General features: G+C 47.5%; 1 protein-coding gene across 1 annotated transcript in view; it reads right to left on the minus strand.

The window, feature by feature from the left end:
• Positions 1–5,408: 5,408 nt before the first annotated feature.
• Positions 5,409–15,343, minus strand: part of CDK1 (cyclin dependent kinase 1) — a 38,694-nt gene continuing 28,759 nt past the window's right edge. Inside the window, exon 8 of the mRNA XM_082269137.1 lies at positions 5,409–5,617. Coding sequence (XP_082125263.1) covers positions 5,504–5,617 — 114 coding nt within the window. The 3' untranslated portion in view covers positions 5,409–5,503. The remainder of the gene's footprint in view (positions 5,618–15,343) is intronic.

Here is a 15,343-nt window from a genome sequence, read left to right on the forward strand (position 1 = left end):
ACCTTGAACACTAAGGACTCCAGGACTTCTGTCAGTGCAGTCAGTGATTGTTGAGACCCGGAGGGCCCCGCAGCCTCAGAGGGGATGAGGTGGGGAAATGTGCTTCAGCGACTCCATTAAGGAACAGGGGGGACCCACACAAAAAGTGTTTCACACTGCTTTGGACACCCCCACGGTGCTGGTGGCACTTCAAGGCCCAGCACGGACACATTATCACTGCTATAGCAGAGAGAGAACCCTACAAAGGCTCACCCCCCCCAATCAGCACCAAACCAACTGCACACCATGCGATGATCAGGAAAGAGAAACATTCAAGAGTCCGCACCAAGGGACTCCCACCGCCAAATTTTTGCACATACAGCTCCAAAAACATGGCCACGGCTACCTCCAATGAGGAAAACTACAAGAAAATGTCAGCGCCACACGGCTCCTGCAGTGCGCTCGCCCCTCCTATTGCCAGCTCGACACCCCAGACAGACCTAAAAAGGTATGGCTACCCAATGGGAGAAGAGGGGGGAGGGGGGGATGTGGGCAACAAGTGGGGGAAACAAGTCCGCAGAGGACCATCCGTTAAAACAGGTGGGTGCATGGGAAGGAGGGGAGCCCGGGGGTCCGACCATCCCAGGGAGGGGCCCACGTCCACCAGAAACCCCTCCAGGGGTAGAGGGGGGATAGCCAATTACCATACAGGAACAGGGTGGGCACCCCACCCGACAGACCACCGCTCTCCATCGGAATGCAGGTGGCTGTCGGCCAGGAGGAATGCTGTGACTCAGACCGAGGCTAGGTCGTATGTGCCCTCGCAAGGAGTTTAACTCACAGGCCAACCTCCGTTCCAGTAAGGTCATGTCGTGGCCGACCTAGTGCGGAGCTGTGGCCTGCACACGCTCCCTGGCCAGACTGGGGGACCCTCTGGATCTAGATTATCCAGTCCATCGCCCAGTCCGGCAGTTGATTGTAGCTTCTCACAGGATACAAAACAACAAAGATAGAAAAAACTCCATGAAAAAGGAGAAAAAAAAAAAAAAAGAGGGGCGTGGCCGGCATCCTGAGGTGATGGACGCTTAGTTCTGAGCTCTGGATGAGCGGGATTGTTTAGGCGGCTCACAGCCATGGGGAAGGTGACAAATTCATCCCTAGACACCTCTATTACCCCACAACTTTACTTTTCACATGGGGAAACGCAAGTCGCGGGAAGGACCCCGCAAACTTAAAAATTTCTTCAGTACAGCAGGGCCTCAGAGGAGTCAAAATGGCACCGGCCCCGCAGCGCTGCCACAGACACACAGCAGCTGCTGCGTTTCATGAGACAGATTCCTTAAGGCAGGAATATACACAAGAGGGGAATGGTCACCTCCAGGAACTACCATTCTGATTCATAGAGAGCCACCGCAAAATGGCCACTGATCTCCTCAGCACATGACTACAAGAAAATGGCGGCCTGAGCAGCTGAGGACCCACCCCCCCCAGACTCCAAAACGGGACAGATCGGCAGATGGGCCAAGGAGGAACAGGTAGAGACCCCCCCCATATCCAGCCCGAAGCGTGGTCTCAGCGCCCGGGAGTAGACCCAATAGCCCGCAGTGTGAGGGGGGGGGGGGGGGGGACACGTAGAAGAGAGGGTGCATGACAGGACAGAGGGGAACCCGGAAAGTGAGGGTCCAACCGTCCCAGGGAGGGGCCCAAATCCACCAGGGGATGAGGGGGGAAACATTTACTCAACATACCGAACAGGCGGGCGCCATCTCCTGACAGGACCCCTCTCCGAAGTGGGGGGGGGCTGTCGGCCAAATAGATCTGCGACTCGGGCCTAGACCGGCCCATATGCGACCTGGTGAGACGTTTAACTCGCAGGGCCAGTCCCTGACGTGTGGGACTATGTCACAGCCGACCCAGCGCAGAGCTAAGGTCTGCGTGCGCTTGCTGGCCGGCTGGGGTGACCACTAAATCTATACATCCAGCCCGTCGCCCAGATCCGACAGTTGCTTGTAGATCGCACAGGAAAAATATCCGGAGAAAAAGCCAAACCCAAAAAAAAAAAAAATCGCCAGGACCAGAGATCCCATCAAGGAACTAGATCCTTACTCCTAACTAGGCCGAATAAAAAAAACAGACATCCTATGCAGGAAGGGTATACCCCCTGGGACTGCCCATAGGCATAGCCAGAATTTTTTTTTCTGCGTAGTGCCCTACTTCTGTAGGCGGCAGCAATACCCTACTGATAAAGATCCTGCGTCTGTCAATGAGCAACAGAAAAAATTCCATTTAAAAAAAAAAAAAAAAAAGACTGAACCAGAGATCCCAGCATGGAGCTATGTCCTTACTCCTGACTAGGCAGAAAAAACCTGAAGTCCTAGAGCAGGAAGTGGGAGTACACCCTCTAGGTGTAGTCAAGCTTTAACCCTTTTTCGCCTAGTGTCCTACTCCTGAGAGCAGCATAACCCATCTGTCAAAGATGATATGAAGCTGTGTCCAATCCGTGAACGAAAGAGAATTAAAATTTAAAAATCAAGTTTAGTTTATTTACTGAATAAGCTGTACTTGGTTTTCAAGCATAATACTTTTATATAACCTGCATTTCACCTGACCAGCATAACAAAATTTCTTTCAATTTGTGAAACTACTCCACATTGAATTTTTCCCCATTTTGCCAGCTTAAAAATTTTCAGAAATTTTACAGTGCTGCCTTCTAAGACACTAGCAAGAAACTGAGGCATGCTGGTTTCCAAGGCTGGCCTATAGTGTGTGTTTGCCACTACCAAATACTCCTGTAGGTGGCAGTATAACCAAAGGTTTAACACTTCTCTCATGGAGCCTGGAACAATACACTTCCAGCAATACATGTTCTATTTCTATAGGTTATGGCAAGAGTGGCACTGGCAGTGTTGGAAGGTAACATGTTTAAGATCAGACTTTCGTGACTTTTTACTGTCTGGTTATCCAAGAGCAATCCGGCCTGCTGAAGGTCATCTTGGAATACCAGGAAAATCAGTTTACCCAGTAGGGTGTATATAACCAAAAAGTGCATATAAAAAGGTTTCTTCAGCTGAAAAAAAACAAACATTCGCGCATACCCCCTGGTGGTAAGGTATGGGAATAAGAAAGCCACCTCCCGGTGATTGAGATTAAACTGACACAATCAAAAGGGCCAGATGTGGACTAATGCCAAGCTGCCATTGGCTCACAGTGCAACATCGCCACCTGGTGGAGGACAACACCATACTTCCTGGAGGATATTTAGGGCAATGCCATACTTCCTGGTGAAAAAAAAAAAAAAAAAAAAAAAAAAAAGACAGCCCCCTCAGTTTATGGATGGTCACTCATTGGACAAAAGACAGGGCGGACAGAAAGGCATCTGAATGGGCAGGATTTGCAAGTATGTTAAATAGTAAGCGCAACGCTGAACAGCCTCTTTTTCCTTGAGTCCAACTAGAATGCAAAACATTTACAACGCACTTACACAACTATCTCTGCTCTAATATTTTTAGAATTTCTGTTTGTGTTCTACTTTCTTTGTAAATATATTAGACCTTTGCTTCTTTGAGCATTGAGTTTAATTTTATAGCCAATATTTTATCAACACCATTAGAGTGCATTTACTATATCTGGTCTCCCACAGTACACCGCAAGCAATTGTTTTAGTAAATCTAAATTGCTAAAATACTTTCTCATCAGCAGTTAGACAGTCTTGTGACTTCTGTTAGTGTCCGGTTAAAGTTTGTAGGTGGAATTCATTCTCCCCTGATTGTCCTGTGAGGCTGCATGATCCCTGACCCTATGTCTGGACAGTGCTGATTTGCCCTGTGCTGACCACATGCATCCTCCAATGGAGAGTACACGTCAAACTGAGCATGTGCAGCTTGCCCCCAAGACTTTGTACTACCAGCATATAGATTGGGGACAGTGGAAGGGGAGGATCAGACAAGACAGGATCAAAAAGCCTTTACACAATGCGGAGGATTAACTTCTTAGGTTCCAGTGAGTATAACAAGCATGCTTTACTGCATATACAGACTGATTTTACGGTTGTGGGTTTAGTAACACATTATCAGAGCTTTGATAGATTAGCCAACTATACGGACAGACAAGATAGTACATATTTATAATTTAAGCATCGTCTGATAACACCGGGAAACAAGCTAGCGGACACCGCTAAAAATCGCTCAGTTCTCACAGCTCTGACCCCCCTCATGCTACTAGAGCGCTGGCCTATGGAGGGGTGGGTAGGAGTGACCAGCTCAGGCTCTCAGCAGCTCACTAAGGCTGAGCTAGGTGCAAGCCCAGGCATGTGGGCAGATCCCGAGCTGGGCACGCCTGTGATCCACAGGCCTGCAGAGCAAGCTGGCCACGCCTGTGATCCACAGGCGAAGTACAGTCAAACGAGCTTTGGCTGTACTTCCTTTCTGGGGCCTGAACTTCACCCAGTGCTGCTACTCTCCTCACAGGTGGCTCAGCAGTGGCAGAAGCCATTGGCTCCTTCTGCTGTCAAACTGAGCAGAGGCGGGGGTCTAAGAAATCACATCAATAGATTGATTTAGTGAGGCTCGGGATAAAGCCTGTATGAGTGCACCCACTCAGAAAGCAGCAGGAGTCAGGAGGGCCAATGGGGGACCCCAGAAGAGTATTGGGGCTACTCTGTGCAAAGCCATTGCAGACATTTTAACTACTTGCAGACTGCCTACCTGCAGTGTACCAGAGATGGGTGGCCTATACAGGCAGTGACCTACTGATAGTCGCTGCCCATTTCCAGGCATGCACACCGTCCCCAGACAAAACCCACTTTGACTGTACAGAAGTTGTCAGCAGGTCCAGGCCAATGATTCAGGCCAGGACCTGCTGAATGGCTGTGTCCAATCACAGCCCAGAGCCCTCTGTTGACAATCACATGGCTCTATACAGTGGAAATTTGTTTCTTATCCTTGCAAAGCAGGAATAAGATATTTAGTAAAAAGCAGTACACGTTACACACACTTGTTAGGCACACATTTAACCCTTTGATTAACCGAGATGCAAGCCAGTGTCATTAGTACAGTGACAGTGTATAGCATTAGCACTGATCACGGTTAGTGTCACTGGCAGTTAGTGTCAGATTAGCAACCTAATAGTGGTAGTGTGGTGGACAATCCACTGCCATTAGCAAAAAAAAAAAAAAAACGACCTGTTGGACTTATGGAACACTCAAATGTCTTCAATACTTAAACCTAAGTGATCCTATCAAGGAGGATGTGGGTTGAAGAAAAACTGCACACCTGTAGAATTATTTGTGAATATATAGAGCTTTATTACATCATTACTTTGATTTTTCTCATATGTACACAGCTCTTGGGTCAATATTTACAAGTGTTAAAGACAACGCTTACAAGTACTGTGCGCAACCACAGCAATTGCAGCTGCAGGGAGACAACAAAAAAAAGGACACATACAAAAATACATACATTGTAAAAAAAAAAAAACAGCAGTGGTGATTCATAGCATTTCAGAGTCCTGAATGAGCATCAGAAGGTTAATTCCTTATCTGGTTGGCAGGAAGGCTTGACTTATCCAAGTCATCAAAATACGGATGAAGTAAGGCTTTTCTAGCAGAAATTCTTTTTGCTGGGTCATAGATGAGCATTTTCTGTCAAAACAAAAAGATAGACTAAAAGTGGTGCAAAACACCTATCACACAAAAGAGGTAAAAGCAAGAAAAAAGGAAGCCACCACACCAATAACTGACAGTTTTTATTCAGACATAGAAGTCATTCATTCGTTTTTTTTTTTCCCTCTCTCCAAGGACTCAAGCGATGAGGTCTATAACTCACCAGTCACAAGTCCTATTTGCTAGTTCCCCATTTGCGTAACAGAATACAGGACGAAGACTTCTCAAGTGTAATAGCAAAAAAAAAAAAAAGACAAGACCCAGAAACATCCATTTAGTGTGATTGGATGCTTAGATACTGCAGCCATCATGCAGCCCTAACTGCGTTAAGTAAACTAGAAGCTTGTCGCACCAAGAACTGATCACCATTGCATTGTTTTAAGACAAGCAAGTCAAGTTTGCTTGAATGGTGCAGGGAAGGCTATGAAGGTAGAGAATCTTACTCTTCCACACTAATCTTTCATGTCAAGAAAAAAAAACCGATGGTTAGATTTACCGGTAACAGGGTTTCTACAAACCTTCCAGGACAGCAACGCATGAGATGAGAGGCTCCTCCCTACAGGAAACAATCAGTTCACAACAGTTTAAAAGGCCCCACCCTTCCCTTTGTCCCTCAGTTGTAAAAAAGTAATCCTCCCAACCAATCCACAAGGGGTACAAATTCACTTAGGTACTCACCACCTATTGTTTACATCCATTCCTCCCCCTTAACTGGGCGGGAAGTAGGCCTGCCGTCCTGGAAGGTTCGTAGAAACACCACTACCTGTAAGTCTAACCATTGGTTTTCTCTTACCGCCTTCCAGGATGGCAATACATGAGGATAATCAAGTAACCACAGGCCTACCTTAGGGTGGGACCACCACCTGCAAGATCTTCCTGCCAAATGCCAGACTTGTGTTTTACCTCCACTCCATGAGGACTGCTGAAGAGATCTTTGATCAAGAGACTGATCAGCAGGTTTGTCCCTCCGATGTCCCTGCCTTCTATGCTACAGGTGATATGTGGAGTGGGATCTTAACCTCTTCAATACAGGGCACTTTCACCCCCTTCCTGCCCAGAGCAATTTTCAGATTTCAGCGCTGTCACACTTTGAATGATAAAATTTGATTGGGTACAGCAATGCATGACTAATTTTTTTTAACACAAATAAAGCTCTTTTATCACCACTGTTTATTTTTTTTGCGATAAGTAGGAGAAAATTTTGTTTTAGTTTGTATACTGTTACATATCTTTGGTAAAAATGTGTGAAAGTTATAGTCTACAAGCTATGGTGCCAATCATTGATAAATTGATCACACCTGATGTTCCGACGGCCAATTTAATTTCATGAGGCCCTGAAATGTCATGACAGTACAAATGACCCCTTTGGAAAGTAAACATTCCAGGGTATTTAGTAAGAAGCATGGTAAATTTTTTGAAGAAAAAAATATTACACAAAATTGTCATAAGTTATTTCTCACACAAATCATATGCATACTTGCAATTACACCCCAAAATACATTCTGCTCCTCCTGCGTTATGGCGGCGATACCACAAGTGTGAGACTTTTGCACAGCCTGGCCACAGAGGCCCAACATTCAAGTAGCATCTTCAGGCGTTCTAGAAGCATAAAATTACACATCTAATTTCATTACAACATATCACAATTTTGAAGGCCCTGGAGCTCCAGAACAATTGAAACGCCCATAAAATGACCCCATTTTGGAAAGCAAACACCCCAATGTATAATCTATGAGGCATGGGTTGCAGATAGGTACTTGGATACTCCGGTGACAGGTACTGATGGGCTGGTGACCAAGTACTTATTGGGGGGGGGGGGGGGCAATCAGTGAGTTGTGAGGCGCACTGTGGGCGGTAACCGCAATCTCCTCCTCACACAGAATCGGTGTGAGGAGAGCCCAGTAACCACTAGTTACTGCGGTTTTACATTCTGTGATTGGACACAGCTGGTCACGTGGTAAAGAGCCATTTTTTATTGGCTCTTAACACTGATCTGGGATGGGCTGCTAAGCTCCCAAGGCAAAGGGAAGTAATCACCACTGGTCTTTCCCCTTTGCCACAGCGCTTGCTTTTCTATCCTCAAGGTCATACGAGGATGATAGCGGCCAAAAATCACCCCCTTCCAAGTTGCTGTCCCAACTGGGAAGCTGCATTGTAAGGCTGTGTGCTTCACACTGCAGCAGCATACACACCATCTGGAATTCAAAACTTTCAGAGGGGAGAGGGGCTAGTAGACAGCATTTCTCCTCTTCTGAACTCCTCAGAAAAGGCACTTACCCGGCCCTGACATGCTGTTGCCTGCAGCCACCTGTGTCATCTTTCCATCGCCCTCCATGGGATGGATCAAGGCAGGCTTCACACTCAGCAGCCCTCTGTGGCTCTTGGTAGCTGAAGAGCCTATCGCCACCACCCTGGCCCGGCTTCTCCTCTGCTCTTTACTCCGGGGTCGCGCTGTGCACCTCCACCCCTTCCCTGTTCAGACCAGAAGTTACGGTTTCAGAACAAGGCTTGGAGCGCACGGAGTCCTCCCCTCATCGCTGCTGTTACGCGGCCAGCCATTCACAGCATTGCGCCCACTGTATGCAGGGGAGGACAGCCGAGCTGCTGAGCAGAGCACAAAAGCAGAGAGATCACCAGTGTCTGAACCACCTGTGTCACATCAAGAGGCAACCTGTGAGAAGCTTAAGGCGTGCAGGTAAAGTGTGGCCCACACCAGCGTTCCTAAACCTGCCTTACAGGCGTGCCATCCAACTCTAGGTCTTCCAAACAAAAAAAAAAAAAAAAAAAAAACACTAGCGTTCGCTGTGGGAGAAACAATACTGAGGGACAAGGGGAAGGGTGGGGCCTTTTAAACAGCTGTGAACTGATCGTGTTTCCTGTAGGGTGGAGCCTCATCGCATGTGTCTCCGTCCTGGAAGGCGAGAGGAGAAAATGCATTAAAATGATCTCCAGGAGTGATAAAGGGCATCAGCGATTAAAAGTCTGTACCTGCATGCACACTCAGATCTTACACAGTACTCCTAGTAGGGTTAATTTAAATATTGTTACATGTAGCCAGGTTCTGAGCTACAGCAATATTGAGGAGGAGACATTGCCTTGTTCTGCTCTTCCTCTGCGGATACTGAGGTTGTGCTGCATCATATCTAAAGCCCAGCTAGCCCACAGACAACTATGCAGAGCACAGAGAATCCTGGGAATTGTAGTCAGACGGCAGCCATATAAAAATTGGATACAGACTCCTTACATCACAGATCCCAAATAGGCACTGTGCAGTAGTAGGAATGGAGATTTTTCTTTTTTTTTTTTTATAAACTGCCTGTGAAAGTTCTCTTGGCACAGAGGGAACAAGAACACCTGTGTCTGGATATTTGCTTGCCAATGGGAGACCATACTAACAGATCCAAGCCTGAGGACACCCAGGGGCAGCACAGTACCATCCACATCTCCAATAAGGCAGGGAGAATGGAGTGTCCACTTACCCTCTGCTTCCCACCGCAGATCACAGGAGGTTTCTGGGAGACCAAGGGGGCTCCGGCGTCTACAGTGTGTGTGTGTGGGGGGGGGGTCCCCGCAGCATCCCAGGGACTGGTGAGAGGACTTTTGCCAACTGCCAATACTGCTAGCAGGGACTGAGCAACTGAGAGCAGGACAACCGACAACCAAGTGTACCCAAACCGTACCGCACTTCTTCCAAACAGACTGCACCTATATAGAAAACTAGAAGCGCCACTCAAGCCAGAGGAAGATTGTTCCTTTTACATTATTAAGCCCCAGTAGTCGGTGCAAAATGCATCAGGAGAAGTGGTTTGGGGAGCAGCATAGGCCCAGGCCGTTCCTTAATCTTCATCTCACAGGGGTTGAAAAGGAGTGCGGCATCCATCTCACTCTAGCATGCACCTCTATCAAATATTTACTGAATCCAGACCACACCTACCTTGTAGCTGTGCCAAAACTATACCGTACCTGTACTCCATGCAGATTAACTGGAACGGTCAAGTGCACCAATGATCTGTTCAATCTCATCTCATGGATAGCCAGATCATCTCCTCAAAGGGTTGTCCTTCTCACATTATGCAAGACCCCTTTGTTCCCCTGCCACCATCCTTTCTTCCTCAACTGTGCATACCCAGCCGATCTAGGGCTTGCATCGCTGCAAAAAGCACACTGACAGTATAGTTCTAGCACTATGTAGATCAGGTGTAGGCAACTTTTAAGAGGCAGAGATCTACCGAATCATGGAAACAAAGACACTCAACACCTAGTTCAGCGCTCTGAAATGAACGCAAAAGGCCCAACTAAAAATCATTGGGGGTGGAGAAAGACACAAAAAAGCAAAGACAAATGTCACTGTAAAAATACAAACTGCTTAGGGCAGAGGATGGTGTCAGAACAGAGAACTGTATCAGTAATTTAGGTTTATTACCTTTGAGCCCTGTAGGGCTGCTTTGGTAAAATATCTGGGGTATTAAAGACATCTGATGTGTCACTTTTGAGATAGAGAAAAGGTTCCAAGTACAGATTGCCCAGTCCCCTTCTCTGCAGCCTCAAATAGACTGGACAGTGAATTCATGGGAAGTGGTATGTGCTAAGCAGCTTCCTGTTCATTCATAAACAGTTTACTATGCTTCAGTTGAGAACACTGACCGGTATCTGATCACTCACTATGTTAATTTAGATAAGGAAGGGGCGGTAAATTACACTTACTGGCACCCTTCCCCACAGCAACTGGTGGGAGTGAAAGGAAGCCAGTAGCACTGGAAAAAGGACGGCATTTACTGGTACCGATCCCCTCTTCTCCTACAGCCACTGAATGACGGAGAGGCAGCTTTCAGCAGCTGCTGGAGGAATGGAGATCAGTACATGCTGCCTCTGTCCAAATTCCCAGGGCCAGCAAAGCAGGTCTACCCGTCACCTACCCACAACTGACAGGTTTCCAATCCCAACTGTAGAATAAACTTTACTGCTGCACTTGGGTGGCGTTCACTACTTTTTATACTGATCTAGACACCAAAATGTCATCTTATGATTAGCCCCTACTGGTAATAAGTTTCTATGCTAAAATTGTGGCAATACCATTGTCAACTCATTTTATGCTTTCCTAGTTACTGTTGGGCAACAAATCTAGTTAAGTGCTTGTAAAAAGTAGTGTGTTTTTTCTTTAAGTTATACTTACCTGTTCTGTGCAATGATTTTGCACAGAGAAGCACCAATCCTCCCCTCCTCAGGTCTCCTGTCAGTGATCCAGGCCCCTCCCCCTGCTGAGCACCCCCATAGCAAGCCACTCTACTCACTGGCTGTAACTGAGAGCAGCAGAAGCCAATGACTTCTGCTGCTGTATCCAAGCCAGCGAGAGCAGCAATCCTACTAAGGCACAACCTGGATTAGACAGCGGACTCAGCGGCTGGGAGGGGGGGGGGGGGGGGGGGGGCACAAGCTTAGCACAGGAGGCTTTTTAAATCTTCATGCAAAACAAAAGGGCCAGTTTACTTCCCTTCAACCTTTAGAGGGTTTGACTTTAGCCACGGGGAGTAGCAATGCCTTGGCACTGGTGAAGTAAACAATGCCATAGACTTGTTTTAAGACCACAAAAAAAAAAAAAATTGGTGTCAGGAGGAGGAATAGTGGCCCATAAGTAGTGTCAGTGGGAGACTTAGTTCCCCATCTCTGGTGTCAAAAGGAAGGAATAGTGTCCCCAAAGGCCAGATAAAGGCAAGCAGAGGGTTACATCCGTCCATTTGCAGGCGTCCACCTTAAAGAGGAAGTAAACCCTCCTCAGGAAGTTGTACCTATAGGTAAGCCTATGATAAGGCTTACCTATAGGTACTGTAAATATCTCCTAAACTTACACCGTTTAGGAGATATTTACCTTTAATGCAGCCAGTGACGTCACTGGCGCATGCGCTCTGAAGGAACGGCTGATCGTGCCGTTCCTTCAGAGCCCCGTGCCGTGACCGTCGGCTCCCGTGCGCGGGAGTGACGTCACCGCGGCTCCGGCCAATCAGATGACCGGATGCCGCGATCCCGGAAGACGGGCGACATGTCATGTCGCCCGTCATACAGGTAAGAGAGCGGCACGGCGGGGGCTCGTTCTAAGGTAAGTATTTCATAATGAGCTAGTATGCGAAGCATACTAGCTCATTATGTTTTTCTCTTGCAGGTTATAAAAAAAAAAAAATTTTTTTAAATGAGTTTACAACCTCTTTAATGCATTACTGTATGACATGACTTACTCTAAAATCCTTTTCTCTGAAGTTCATTGACAGATGCAGCTTCATATCTTCTTGACCATTGGGTCATGCTGCCCCCTACGGGAGTAGCACACTAGGCAGGAAAAAGCTTTACAGCGCCTATGGGGCAGTCCTTGCAGGCATAACCCCACACACTCTGCTATAGCGCTCAGTTTTGTTGCAGTGTTTTAGAAGAAGACAACCCCATTCATACAACTGAAGCTCGCCCAGGAAAACAAAAAAAAAAAAATTTAGACAGCAGCCTGCAAAACCTTGTGGCCAAAAGAGGCATCTGAAGATGCCAAACACATCTACCTTTGTAGAATCTTGTGAACTTGCATCACTGACGCCTGATGGCAAAAAGCCCAGGAAGCGCTCAGCGCCCTAGTAGAGTGCACCTTCACAGGGAAAGGAGGAACCTGACCCTTCAGCGAATAGGCATGAACTACCATTTGTCTGATCCATCTAGATATGGTCGCAGCAGATGCAGCCATCCTTAACAAGATCCATTAGTATGGACAAAATAGAGCATCTGATATTCTGAATGAAGGTAGTAAAAGGTCTTCATCCAAATGAAAATCAGAAACCACCTTAGAAGAAAAAAAGACTGTAGGTCGAAGGACCACTATCTGTGGACTACCATATATAGGGGAAGGGCAGGACAACACCGCCACCTCAGATACTCTGCGGGCAGAAGTAATGGCCACCAAAAAGACAACCTTCTGAGACAAGGTAAGCAAAGAAATCTCCCTAATGTTCTCAAACTGATGTTTTTGAAGAACAGATCGTACCAAATTCAGATCCCACGGAGGTAGCTGGGGATCGCCTTGGGGAGCCATGTGGCGAACCCCCTGAATAAGTGTGAATCAGGGCATGTGTAGCTAAAGGGTGTTGGAAAAAAAACACAGCCAAAGCCAACACAGCCTTTGATAGTGCCCAAGGCCAACCCCTGTAAAACACGAAGAAAAAAGCCAAAACCCTAGCCACCGAGAACAAGCAAAAAGGTGCACCTTCAAAATGTACGATGATAGATCTTCCTGGAAGTAGACTTCCAGGCCTCCAGCAGTGTAGGAATTTACTGAAATCAGAAAGACCTTTATCCTTCCAATACCCGACTTTCAAGAGCCATGCTGTTAAAGCCAGAGACTAAAGCAGGATGGAAGATCAGTCCTTGAGACAGATCTTCCGAGAGGGAGTCTCCAGGGAGCATGAATAACCAACCTTATCAGGTCTGCGTACCAAGACCGGCGAGGATAGTCTGGGGCCACCAGAATGACCACCGGAATCCCTTCAACTTCCATCCTGCGAAGAAGCCTTGGTAGAAGTTTTGGGGGGGGGGGGGGGGGGGGGATGCATAAATCAGCCAATACTGACTCCAAGGAGCCACCAGCGCATCTCTGGTATCTGCCAGAGGATCCCGAGACCTGGCTACGCGTGGAGAAGCAAACCGGTAGACGTCAGGTGTCCAATGGACACACAAGAGACGAAACATCTCCGGGTGCAGGGACCACTCCCACTGAGCCAACACCTGACTATTCAGGTAGTCCGCCTGCAAATTCTCCACACGTGGGATGTGCACAACAGAGGGGGATGGAACAAACTTCTGCCCAATCCAGGATCTCAACAACCTCCTGGGCCGCCAAGACACTTTTTGTGCCCCCTTGATGATTGATGTAAGCCACGGCTGTGGCATTGTCAGATTGTATAAGGACTGGACAATTTTGCAGACGAGTTGTCCAATGTCTCAGGCAAAGCTTGATCACCCTGAGCTCCAAGATAGTTATCGGAAGTTTTGACTCTTCCACTGTCAAGGACCCCTGGGCACAGCGCTTCCCCAGCACTCCACCCCAGCCTGACAGGCTTGCATCCGTGATTACCACCGTCCAATACAACGGAAGGAAGGACTTGCCCTGGCATAGTGCTAACGAGTGAAACCACCAGAGAAGAGCAGTCTCCATGTTGTGACTCAACCAAATCAGTGTCCAAGGACTTTGTATCCTTGTTCCATTTGACAAGAATCTCCCTTTGTAAGGGTCTAGTATGGAACTGAGCAAAGGGAAGCGCCTCGAAGGTTGACACCATCAGACCCAAAACCCGCAGAGAGGACCAAATGTTGGCCAACAGCAAACAAATCACCCCCTGCAACTTTTGCAGCTTGTTTGGAGGAAGAAAGACCCTCGCCGAGCCGGAATCCAGAGTCAGACCCAGATAAACCCAGATAGACCCAGTCTTAATGCAGGCATCAGGCAGATTTTTTGAAATTGATGTTCCAACCAAACTCTTGTAGAGTCCGTACCGTGACCGGCAAGTCGCCCGACAGGGCTGAATGAGAGTCTGCTCTCAATAGATCATCCATGTATCCTAGTACCGAAATCCCCCATTGGCGCAGTAAGGCCATCCCAGGAACCAGCACCCTGGGGGCGGAGGCGAAAACAAAGGGTAATGGCAAAATTACTAATGCTTCTCTCCTACAGCGAAGCAAAGAGAAAACGCTGGTGTCCAGCGTAGAAGGGATGTGTAGATATGCGTCCTTGATATCTATAGAGGCCAAAAAATACCCCTTTGTGTAGAGACGCCACTACCATTCAAATGGACTCCATTCAAAACTTCTGTACCCGCACAAAGCAATTCACAGCCTCGAGGTCAAGAATTGGACATACTTTGCCTTCCTTTCTGGGCACAGTAAACAGGTTTGAATAAAATCCATAAAAAAGTGTTCAAGAGGGAACCGTCACAATCACCTTGTGACAGCAGGTCTTGTACCATCTCTCGTAGGCCCCCTAACCGGTCTTGAGAAAGGCGAAGATTAGACGGGAAGAACCTGTCCAATGGTCGAGACAGGAATTTGATATTGTAACCCTAACGGATCAGTTTGTGGACCCATTTGTCCTGATTCAAAGGAAGTGCATGGTTCCCGAAAAAAAATTGAAGATGTTCTCCCCCACCCCAGAAACCGGTGAGGAGTCCCTTCATGCAGACGAGGATTTGTCTGCAGATCCAGACTGGCCAGATTTTTGTCTGCAGATCCAGACTGGCCAGATTTTTGCTTACCAGACCATGTCTTTTTGGAACCCATAGAAAACCGGAATAGCTTTGCTCCTTTCTCTTGTGACCTGGATGTACGAAGGGCCGCCTATGAGCAGTGAAAGAGGGCCCCCGTTTTGTATGATTGCGGAAGAAGAGTACTCTTCCCTCCCATAAGGCCTTTTATAAGTTCATCCAAGGAGGATCCAAACAACCTGTCCCCCGTGAAGGGAAGGTCAGAAAGAGACTTTGGAGGCCTGGTCCGCAGACCAGCTCTAACCACACCATGCATCTTAATAGCAATCCCCACCACAGACACACTGGCCACCAGGGGAGCCACATCCAGCAACTCATCACAAATATACAGCAGGGCTTGACCCATCTGGTCCATTAGCTCAGACCCGGAGAGAGCTGCTTAGTTTCCAAGTCACCTTTTAGTAACTTCACCCATTCT

Source organism: Pelophylax lessonae (genome assembly GCF_965119305.1).
Source record: "Pelophylax lessonae genome assembly, chromosome: 9".
Classification (NCBI taxonomy): Eukaryota; Metazoa; Chordata; class Amphibia; order Anura; family Ranidae; genus Pelophylax; species Pelophylax lessonae.